This window comes from Ursus maritimus, unplaced genomic scaffold (genome assembly GCF_017311325.1).
Source record: "Ursus maritimus isolate PB19 unplaced genomic scaffold, ASM1731132v1 scaffold_18, whole genome shotgun sequence".
NCBI lineage: Eukaryota > Metazoa > Chordata > Mammalia > Carnivora > Ursidae > Ursus > Ursus maritimus.
The window spans coordinates 26410742-26422678 of NW_024424230.1; the positions used below are offsets into that span (position 1 = coordinate 26410742).

The following is an 11937-nucleotide window of genomic DNA, read 5'->3' on the forward strand; positions in this document are numbered from 1 at the left end:
TGCCTTGTTACGGCTCTTCGCTTTGCCCCATGCATTCACATATGTATGTCGCATTCTTCTGGGAGATCACAGTTTTGCAGCTTGCGTTTTCCACTCAGCATTGTCATGCGAGCATCTTCCCATGTCATTCCACAAAGAAACTGGAAGCCTCATTTTTGACACCTGCACAAAATCTGTGTCCAGGCCAAATAAGGTTACCACGGCTTTTCCCAGAATGCCGTCCTCGGGGGTCCCGTCAGAAGCAGAATGCAGGGGGACGCTTGGCAGCGCTTGTTACGAACTGATTTCCTCAAGTTAGTTACCTTTAGAGACTGAGACAGAGCAGTGCAGCCGAGCAAAGCCCGGGTAGGATGGAAACATCCGCAAGAGCTCTTAGCTCCATTTTCAGATGGGAAGCCCGGGCTTTAGCCCCAGGCAGAGCATGGTTTTGATGGCTTGGCTGAGGTACGACATGGAGTGTTTTCAGGGTGGCGGGGCTTTGTTATGCTCGTGTGCGGTGAGACACCCAGACGTGGACGTCACTGCCAGGAAGGAAGAGAGTTTTATACTCACAGATGCCCAAAGGCAGGAGGCATGCCACACCGTACATAGGGGAGCACGGGGGTGGGGTGGAGGGGTGGGCAAGACCCTCTACTGTGGTTTCTATGGAAGAAACAAGTGAGACCCCTACACAGGCGTGGGAGTCAGTCTGAATAATTTCAGTCACTCTGGGGCATAAGGCGCTGCCCCTAGCTGTCTGGCGCCTGACCCTGGGATAATTAGGGCAGGGGGAAGGGGGCCCCAATGCGAAGTGGTGGGATGGGGGTTTCGAGCTCTGGATTGGTTTGTTTGCATTCGAAAGGTGTGCTGACAGGTGCTTACTGTCTCAAGGAACTGGCTAGCCCTGGGAGGGGCAGTCTCCCCAGGGTCAGCAAGGCCCAGATGTTAAAGCCTCAGAAACACAGAGTTTATCCATGCAGTCTGCAGCAGAGACGGGCGATCGGGGACATTCCCGCGTTCAGCAGAACACAGCATGGGCTCTATCTGCAGGGTGGTGGGGGAGGGGTTTGCTGGTAGCAGCCGAAGGAGAATGCCAGCCAGTCCAGATGGCAGAGAAACTTCCTGAGGTTACTTGTGCCTGACAGCTCTCTGCTGCCACAACCAGCCGAGGGGCCATACGCAAGTTGCTGACTCTCGGCAACTCTTGCCTTTTAATGGCAGGAGAAAGGAGAAAGAAAGGACCGGACATTTCTTGGGCACTTACTGGGTGCTGGGTACTGTCCTGGGACTTTGCCTGAATTTCTCATCAGTATCTTCTCTCAACCCTGTCACACGTGTTCTGCACTTTTTTGTGTGTGTGGATTTTACAGATGAGGAAACTAAGGCTCACAAAAGTGATGGCCTAGGGTGGCTTATGGGGGGCAGGGAAGGCATGTGACCCCGTTCTGAAAGCCTGGCCACCTAATAGCCACCAAACACATGGCACGAGACCATTTGGAATCACTGTACTGGCCAGTTCCCTGTATGGGCGAGGTTGGGGATTCAGGAGAGAGGGAGGCCGAGTGGAGCCTGGCAGAGGTAAGGTGGGGATGGCCTTCCAGAGGCCGTGGAGGGGCTGGCTGGTGACAGGGAGGTGCTGCCTGGTCTTGACGAGTTTCTTCCTCGTCTTCGTAGATCATCAATCCACAGTCACATTCTGGCTCGGTTCGCGGGTGGGGACACTGAGGGATCGTGTCCTAGTGCTTGGCTATCCTTTAGTTCAAACAGATTGTTTTAAAGAGGAGAAAGAAGAGGCCCAGAGAGGGCAAGTGATTGACCAAAGTCACACAGCTGGTTTAGAGGCATAACAAAAGATGTGTCTGCAAGACTCCCAGCCCCCCGAGACCCCTGGGGGAAGTCTCTCTAAATAACTCCTGCACCATTTGACTCTGGAGCTTTTCTCAGTAGCAGCCTGAGATCGTGGCTTCAGATGACCCAGTGGATTCCGAAGGACTTAGTGCCAATGGCTGTGGCTGCAAACGATGATCTTTGTGATAAGACACCAGACCTCACTTACCGTTGTATGACTGGAAAATGATGTGAGTTACAGCCAAGGTCATGGACTTTTCTGGTGGCCTCATGCTGACCCCATGCTCTTAATTGTAAGTAACAGAATCAATTGAGCTAGTGAAAGCAAAAAGGGATTTATTTAGGGGAAAGAATATAATGTATAATATATAATAATAATAATAAAAAATATATTTATATATAAATATAATTAAGAGGGTGCTGCTACCACTACAGTTTATATACAATATATAATATATAAGAAAATATAATAATAAATAATATATAATAATAATAAATATAATATATTTATATATAAATATAATATAATAATGAGGGTGCTGCTACCACTGCAGTTTCCAAGAGCCATGCCTCTTCTGGCACATTCTGCACCAGCAAAACAGTGCCTGGAGCCTCGTCATTCCCTACGTGTAACACAGCTCTGAATCAGTCTCATGCAAATGCTTCTGACTGGTGGAACCTACGCGGCATCCATACCCATAGCTGCAAGGGAGTTTGGAAAATGTAGTTTTAAGCTTTCTGGCATCTGGCGTACAGAAGGTACAGAGGTAACAAAGACAGAGCCCTGTGTTTGAGATATTCACAACACAGCGTGGAAGGGGAAACAGATACATAAACAGACTGTTATAATACAATGTTATTTGCTCTAATTAAGAGACTAAGAGGGACCCCAGGAGTAAGGGTCAGAGAAGGCTTTATAGAAGTAGGGGCATTTGAGCTGGGTATTGAAGGATCCATTTGGGTTTTCCAGATGAGAAAGACAGACAAAGGAGTTCTGAAACACAGGGAAACAGAAAAAGGTGAGTGTGATCTTTTGGGAATCTGCAGTGCCTAGTTCTTAAGAACTCCGCCTCAGTTCTTTCATGACATGAGAACAAAGAGTCAATTTCATTTTGTCAACAGGAGCCAATTTGTTGTATAAAATGTTTTAATATTTAAAATATTACTTAAAACTACTTAAAAATATAACTTTAACGCTTAACCATTAAATTATATGAAAATTAAGAACAAATATTTTTAAATATATATTTTAAAGTATTAAATATGATACCCAAAATACAGGTATTTTAAGAAGAAGCCACTTTATTGGGTAAAATGCCTTTCTGCGTGTAAAGCAGCACGTCCGTGACACAGAAATGAGGCGTGTGAGAACACCTGGGAAGCAACTGCCTCCACATGTCAGGAAGGTCTCTGGGAAATGCTCGAGGAATGACCTTAATCCTCGGTCACGGCCCACAGGGCCCAGGAGCAGCTCTGGGGAACTACTCCCAGTTCTGATTCTCCAGTGCTACCTGTCGCCGGGCCACTGACCCCACGTTTAGAGTGGCTCGACCCTCTGGGCTTCTGGATTCTCTGGTGTCGAGCTGTTCTGGGATCTGACCCCCTCCCCCAGCCTTTTCTGAGCAACCTCCAGAGAGGCCACAAGACAGGCCCCATCCTGCCTCCATGGCTGAGCTCCGCAGTGAACTGTGCTTTGTGTCTGCAGGAACCCTCTACCCACCCGCCGTCAAGCTGGTGCTCTTCCTTTTCTGGGCTGGTGGGAACTTCAGGTGTGAGAAGGGGTGGCTTTAAAATTCTCCTCATCCAGTAGCTGTGGGAGGCCACAGGGCCCTTTTCGGGGGACACCAGCAGTCGTTATAGGTGAGTGACAAGAGCAGCCTCCAGTCAACGTGCAGGCTCATGTCCCAGCTTTGCCACCTACCATCTGTGTGGCTCTGGGCGAGCGAGTGAACTCCAGAGCTCATTCCAGAGGCTTATGCTGGTCACTCTCCTCATAGGCTAGTTTTAAAGATGAAAAGTGGGTGCATCCACATCAAGTGCTCAGCCCGAGGCAAGGGCTCAGCAAGCACTGGCTGGAACTGGATTCTGCGTGGAGCTGCAGAAGGGACCGTGACAGGGCTCTGGCATGCCTGGAGCCAACCGGCATTGGAAAGGGCTTGGGCTCCCCTGCGCTGGGACCCAGCCCCACCCTGGTCCTGTCCTACTACTCGTGGGACTGGAGCTCCATCTCCTTAGCCTCAGCTCTCTCAGCTGCCAAATGGGGAGAAAAAAATGTCAGCCTCACCTCGTCACAACGTGAGCGTGAGGGTCAAGTGAGCTACTGATGCATAGAAAAAGCCGCAGATCTTACCTGTGCTTGTGTCCCAAGGGGAGGAGAAAGGGGCAGGGAAGGGCAAGACTGGTCAAAAGTCTGGATCTCACCGCCCCAGCTCCCAGTGCTGCCTCCATCAGGGACTGATCACCGGAAGCTCAAGAATGAGACCCGTGCCTAGGGCATCCTCCCCCTTCCCTTCTCTTTTGCAGCCATTAATTTGGAACCAAACCTGCTTCTGAATGTCATGATTTGCTGAGATGAGCTCATGGTTTGTAAAAGCTTACACTCCTGGGGTAGTGGGGCGCTGTGAGTAATCAACCACCCAGGGATCACGCCAGAGAACCCCACAGGTCATCTGCTGGGGTGGGGCTGGGCTGCTCTATTTGACCAGGAGAGACCCACTCCCACCAAGAGCCCCACAGGTCCCCCAAAAGGCTGACTGGCTTCTTTGCATAGTAACTGCTGTCCCTGTTGGTTCCCAGGTACTTTGAATTTTACGAGGGCCCATTTGAATATAACTCCACAAGATGCCTGGAGCTGAGGCACGAAATCTTGGAAGTGAAGGTGCTGTCCATGTGAGTGTGGCCGGGGTGGCTGGTGGGGGACGGTGCATGTGGTTGGGGCAGGACCTGGGGGGCAGGGCGGGGCAGGGACACCACAGATTGAGAATGAGATCCTCTTCCTCCCAGCCTCTGGCATTTGGAGAGCAGGGATAATTGTGCATTTCATGAAAAAAGGCGAAATTTGCAAGGTCACCTCTGGTCACTCGGGGGATTCAGTCCCTGTCTCAATTTCCAGTCTCCGTGATATCGTCCCTGGCCGCCTCCTGTACAGAAGCCAAAGAGACCACAGGAGCATCTTACCTGAAATTCAGGACTCTGAGTCGAGGGTTCCGCGGTGCCCTCGTGCTGTTGCCTTTTCAAAATTTTATAGTCATTAAATTAAACTTTTTTTATTATTTAAATGATACAGCATTCAAATGGTACAAAAAGATGTATAGTGGAAATTCCCCCCTCACAGCCCCTCGGTTCTCCTCCGAGGCAAGCCAGGCGTCCTGTGCATGTCGCCCGAGAGTCTGCGTAAACCGGCACCCGGGCGCGGATATGCTTTATTTTGTATTTTCCCACAAATCATGAAAGAGTTGTACTTTCTGCTCGTCACTCAACATCACGACACCCATGGCTCTTTTACAAGCTCTGGGAGGAAAAGCCCATCACACGCTGCACATTTCAGTGAGTGTGAGCTTACGCCACCCTTCTCTCCCACACGGGACCACCACGAACTCATCAGCCCCCTGAAAGGAATGTCATGCTCATCATGATATTTGGTTTCAAGGAAAATTCATATGTATTTGAAAACAGTTCCATCTGGATGTGGAAGGGCTATAGTTTATTCAGATTTAGGTCGTGTGGGGGCTCTTGGGGACTCATGGGTCCCTGACACGATCCCTGGGATCACGGTCCGTGGCCCACAGGCAGGAGCCACTCTGCCTTTCGCCGTTTGACGATTCCCATGTCGTGTGGGTCATAGACGGAGCATGGGCCTGGGGGGCTGGCAGACCTGGGATCTTACCAGCTCTGCATCTTTATACAAATTACTTAACCTCTCTGAGCCTATCCTTACCTATAAAAATTAGGGCACTATTACCTAGCCTTTAACGGTTACCACAGAGACTAGAAGTAACGTATGTGAGAGCAGCTAGGCCCGCAGTCCACGTCCATAGTAGCACACGTAATAGGTGCTCAGTAAACGTTCACGTGCCTGTCTCCCTTTTCTTCCCCTTCTGGAACCACCGCCAGCCACAGCAGCAGCTTCCTGGGGCCGTCATTCAGAATCCATAAATCGAGTAGCTATAGGAAAGCTCCCAGGATGCGTCCAGCTGGGATTAGGGGCGCTATGGTCCCTGTACTAACCAAAGGTCTCTGGACCCTCTCCAGAGGTGAACGTGTGAGGCAGCTCACCCTCCCGTCAACCCCCCGCAACCCTAGACCGAGCACACACCATGGTCCTGCCCTCATGGAGCTCACAGCCCAGCAGGGAAGCAGACATTAATACCCAATTACCCTAGGGAGACAAGGGGATGGCGGGGAACTGGACTTGGGCTGGGGCAGAGAGGGGGTTGTCAGACAAAGCGTCTCTGAGGAAGGGATGCTGGCGCTCTTGTTGGAAGGACGATAGGAAGTAAGTAGGCCAGGAAGGTACCAGACTGAGGGAACAGTCTGTGCAAAGGCCCTGTGCCAAGAGGAAGCCCACTGTGTCCCGGCTCTGAAGGGTCAGGGCAGCTTGCATGCCAGTGTGAGGCGGGGACACGGGAGCCATGTTGCTGGAGGGGCAGACCGGGCCCGACCTGGCGAGGCCTTGCGTGCGGACCAGGATTCAGAGTCTTGTGCTATCTGAAGGCCGCGGGAACCCATGGGAAGGCTTTAAGCAGGTGGCCGGTGGTGTGTGTGTGATGTAATCCATGAGGAGCGGGGATTTAGTGGGAAACGTGGCCATCCAGACCTCAGGCACAAGCCAAATTCATCAGCTCCTGAGCAGAGATCTTTTGTCTTTTCCCGGAATTCAAAGACCTCAGGCCCTTAGAGGACGTTAGATCCCACAGCTCCGGCGGCAGAAGTCTGAGAACGAGGTGCTGGCAGGGGTGGCTGCTGAGGCCTCTCTGCTTGGCTTGCAGATGGCCGCGTCCTCCCTCTGTCTTCACATGGGCTTCCTTCTGTACCTGTCTGTGTCCTCATTTCCTTTTCTAATAAGGACAGCAGTCATACTGGATGCGGGCCCACCCTAATGGCCTCATTTCAACTTAACCACCTCCTTAAAGACCTTGTCTCCAAAGAGTTGCATTGTGAGATCTCAGGGGTTAGGACTGCAACATGGGAGTTTTGAGGGAGAGGCGATTCAGCCCGTAAGAGTCCCTATCCCAGCTTCCACCGGGCCCTGCATCATGACGGTGTGGGGTGGGGTGAGGAACCTCAGCTTTCCCGTGATCGGTGCCCACCTTTGACCCTGGTCAGGGACGTAGGTTTGGTGCCCTGCGTGTTAGTCTTGAGCTCTCATCTCTGCTTTGGGGCACCCCCTCTGGTCTCCCGAGCTGAGCAGCCATCCCAGCGGGTGACCCCTGGGCCTTGCACCACCCTGTTCCTTCACCTGCGGTGGTCCCCAGACCCTGGGAATCTGGGCCCTGGTGGCCCCGGGGCTCTGAGAGGAGAGGAAAGGCGGATGCTGTTTGCAGAGCATGGGTGTGAGGCTGATGTCTCCTTTCCTGGGTCTGCAAGCTGAGGCTGGTGGGAACTCCAGGGCTGACATCAGAGAGCCCGGAGGCCAACCTCGCACTCAGATGGTCCTCACATCACCTGGGCACCCGTGGGCTTCACTGTGCTCTGGCCGGGGGGCCATGAGCGCTGCTCCCAGGGGAGACTCTGAGTCATCGGGGAAGGGTTAAGTTGCCATCTGTGCATGGAGGGGGATGCGCCGTTGGGCTGTGGGGCCCTCAAGGCATAAGAATGTCAGCTGGCATTCTGAGGAGACAGGGAGGGGTGTGATTCATCTGGGAATGATTCTGATCCAAAATCGCTCCAAACACTGGGAGAAACCAGTCAGCCGGAACATTCCCACACGGAGGCGGCCTCGGTCCCTGACGACAGCAGACGCAGGAGCAGTTACTCGATGGGGATTTATTGTGAAACACATCTTCACTGACACTTGTACACATTATTTGTTTGAAGGTAGTCATTCTAGAGTCTCTTGGTTTTTGAGCCATTTACTGCCAGGTGGGGTGGTGCCTGGGATGTCACCCTGGGGCCTCTCCTGCTGCCCCCTCCCTATCTTACGGGGCGGGGAGGCCTGCGCTGCACCCAGGCGCAGAGGCTGGGAGCCAGGGCTGGCTGGTCCGGGAGGCCCCTTCGTGCCCAGGCATCTCTGAGCCCTCGAGTGTGACCCTGCACGGGCTCAGGACGTGGCCTTCACACGAATGAATGGGTGGGGCACGTACACAAGAGCTGGGTGGAAAGAGAGGAGGCCAGCGGAGGAAAGGGGGAGAAAGAAGAACCAAGATGGTCATGATCACCTCCTTATCGTCACCATCTCTTGCACACGGCAGGAAAAATCAAGTAGGGTAGAGAAGCTGCCAATAATAAGCACAGTCCCTGCCGCACGCCTTCGCCCCCCAGCCCTGCTCCTTTCGGCTCTGGCTGTTTCTTCTGGTCATTACCTCCACACCTCTCAGTAACGTGCACCTGCCGTTGTTTCTCGACTTACCGTGGCGTGCACGGACGTCCTGCCTCGGTGGGTGAGGATTCAGCCCCCTTACACCACCCCCACCCCCTCTGCACTCTTCTGGGTTGGGAGATATTGCTGTTTTTAGTTCTTCTGTCTATGGATTGCCTGAGTAACTTGTTTCTGGTTCTACCAAATACTGGCAGTATTTCCTGAGCCTGTACTTTGTAAGATGGGGCTATTAAAATCATCCCTATGTTTTGGTTCCCATCATCCGTATGTTTACCTTTAAAAGGTCAAGACTGATAACATTTACATTCTGTTGATACCCATAACGAGCTTTTTTTGAGGTTTCCTCTATAGGTTGACTCTAAAATTTAAAGACCAGAAAATAGTGATTCTACTTCCTGTCTTATATATCCTCCCCCTCCTTTTTTTCCTGGAGCTTCTACTCATCTTTTCCCTCTTGAACTCTTTGTCTCTATTATGCCCTATTTGGGGTTTCTGCCTGCGTCTCCATCAACCAGGCCTTCCCCTCAGAGTTTCTCTTTATCCTCGTGCTCCACCGTGGGTGGACAGGCTGCTCTCTAGTGGGTCACACGCTTTTGTCCTGGGAACTTCCCTTCCCTCCGTAGGTTGGATTCACTTTTGCGGAGAACGCATAGCTGCTTCTTGTTTACTCCTTCATTTTGCTTCTACCCATCTTCCAGTCATTTCCCAAAAAATGATGTTAGGAGGTCAGGTTTTGAGTTCTGTGTCTAAATGACTTAATTCTTCCCTCGATTTTTGGTTTGGTGCGGTTGGAATTTTAGGAGGAAATCACTTCCTCCCAGAATGTTGAGGACTTTCCTCATCGCCTTCTAGTCCAGGGCTATGGGAGCATGACACTAGAGGTGACCTGTTTTCTTCTCCCTGGAGTGTTTCTGGATCCTGTGGTTCTGAAATGTCTGGACCTCTTCATCCGGGGCTTATGTCCAAAGTCTTGAACGTTCTTTTGGATTTTTAAAAATATTTCCTTCTCTCCATTCTTCTCTACTTCCTCTTTCTAGTCCTTCTAAGAGTTGTACACCGTACCTTCTGGAATGCTCGTGTAATGCTCTCTGTTTGATGTCATCTTTTCTGTCTCTGCCCATTGCTTTGCTTTCTGAAAAAAGTCCTTGACTTCATTTTCCAGCTCTTTCAGCAAATTCTTCCCCACCCCAGAGCTCTTTCTCTGTCCTCAGAGCAATCTATTCCTACCTTTAAGGGTGTCATGTCTTCTAGACTATCTCTGGAGACACTAAGTAGAATATTTTAAAGTTGTATTTTGTTCCTCCAGCATTTTTCTCTTTGGATATTTTAACTGACGGTTCGGTTCGTCTGTTTCCTTCTGGTTGACAAGGTGATCCTTGGCTATCTATTCATGTTTAAATTTAGAACAATAAAAAGCAGATAGGAACTCTGTAGGAGAGCAGGCTTTCCTCAAGAGTCATTGTTGGAGATGCTACTCCTTTTGCTGCTAGAATATCGGAAGAAATCTTTTCCCTGGGGATGATAATTTGTTTTTGTTTTTGCTTTTTTGGTAGAAACTGACAATCCCTCCCCTCCCTCTGCTGGACACAGACTATTTGGCTGCTGTGGGGGTGGGTTTGATGGTTCTGGATACAGACTTACAACGGATGCTCATTTTCAGCACAATGCCCCATCCCCACCCTCCACCCTCTTTAAAAATGTCCTGTGAGGTTGGACCCTGTCTCTGGGCTGTGCCACCCTTCCTTATGTCCCCGCTACTTCTTCCACACACTTGTCGAAATCTCTCTTCCACTGAACTCCCCCAACCCCATCATTCTATTCAACTGGTAGGTCTATACCTTTTTTTTCCTCTTCTGGAATGTTAGGGGTGTCTGGGGAGAAAGAAGATAAGAGCCTGAAATCAACCCCTCATCTTTAAAGTAAAGGTGATCTCTACATTTGTAAAGCAATTTATAAAATGGTTGTATGCATATTGTCTCATTTGATCTTTCTGATAACCCTGGAGATGAGCGGGGCAGAGGTTATGATATCCATTATACAGATAAAGCACCCAAATCTCAGAGAGATTCAATGACTTGTCCAAGGTCACACTGTAAGTTGGGGATGGAGTCAGGACTCAAGGTTGTGTGTTCAGGGCCCCAGCTTTGGTCCAGTGTGAGGTTTTGGAGGCACAGAGAATGGGACCCAGGTGCTGGTAACAGTTGGACTTGGGACCCTGGCCTGCAGTCCTGCAAGGACTGTGTTTCCAGGAGGCGTCCGAGGCACTCGCCATGTGGGTGCTGCTTTGGGGACCTCTGGATTGCAGAGAGCAGGAAGGGAAGCAGTGGGTGAGGCAGGGGTTGCTGCGTAATGCCTCTCCTGTGATGTTGCATTAGTCTGAGAGGTGAGGGCCACCGTTTTGGGAAGCGAGAGGAAGGCATCAGGATGGAAGGGGAGGGGGTTCCTTCCAGCTCCTTAAAGGTGCCAACTAAGTTCCCGCCCCACTGCCTTTATACTCACTTTCCTCTTTGCCGGGCATACTCCTTCCCCAGATGTTTGCACGGCTCACTCCCAACCATTTCAGTTCTTTGTGCAAAGTTCTCATCAGGGACGTCTTCCCTGACCAACCCTTCTGAAACAGTCACTGTTTGCTTCCTTTACGTTGCTTCATTTTACTTCACAGCACTCACCTCTCCCTGACGTGGCATCGTTATCTGTTTTCTTTCTCTTAGTTGGGCTAAGAACACCTGACCTGAGATCTGCCCTCGGAACCCATTCTTAAGCCTATAACTCAGTATCATTAAATGTCGCGCTATGTTGTAAGCAGATCTCTAGCACCTGTTCGTCTCACATACCTGACACTTTAGACCGTCAGCAGCAAGCAGCTCACCCTTTCTCCTTCCCAGAGCCTCGAGCAACCACCATGCTACTCTCCGTTCCTCTGGATTGACGGTTTAGATGCCTCGTGGGTGGAATCATGGCATGTACGTCCTTCCGTGACTGCCTTATTTCACGCAGCACGACGTCCTCCGGATTCACCCAGCTTGTCACCTATGACAGACTTCCTTCTAGTTAAAGGCTGAATAGTGTTCCACGTATGTCCGTAGCACATTTCCTTCACCCATTCACTCATCAGGGGACGTTTAGCTTGTTTCCATACCCTGCTTAGTACTGAATAATGCCGCAGTGAACACGGGAGTGAGTGCACCTAGTTCTTTCCCATCCTGATGGCAAGTCCTTCGGATATATGCCCCGAAGTGGAATTGCTGGATCACAGGGTGGTTCTATTTTTAATTTTTGGAGGAACCTCCATACTGTTTTCCATGCTGGCTGCCCCAGTGTGCAATCCCACCAGCACTGAGCCAGGCATCCCTTTTCTCCACGTCCCCGCCAACGCTTGTGATCTCTTGTTTCCTTGCCATTAGCCATCCTAACAGGTGGGAGGTGACATCTCGTTGTGGTTTCGATTTGCCTTTCCCTGATGATGAGTGATGTTGAGCCCCTTTTCATGTACCTGTTGTCCGTCTGGATGTCTTCTTTGGAGAAACGTCTGTTCAGGTCTTCTGCCTATTTTAAAATCCGGTTATTTGGTC

General features: G+C 50.7%; 1 protein-coding gene across 2 annotated transcripts in view; it reads left to right on the top strand.

Annotated features, from left to right (window-relative positions):
- Positions 1–11937, top strand: part of ST8SIA5 (ST8 alpha-N-acetyl-neuraminide alpha-2,8-sialyltransferase 5) — a 51318-nt gene that overhangs the window by 26798 nt on the left and 12583 nt on the right. For both annotated transcript variants that reach the window (XM_040632548.1, XM_008693074.2), the window contains one exon: positions 4624–4716. In XM_040632548.1, the coding sequence (XP_040488482.1) occupies positions 4624–4716 (93 nt within the window). The remainder of the gene's footprint in view (positions 1–4623; positions 4717–11937) is intronic.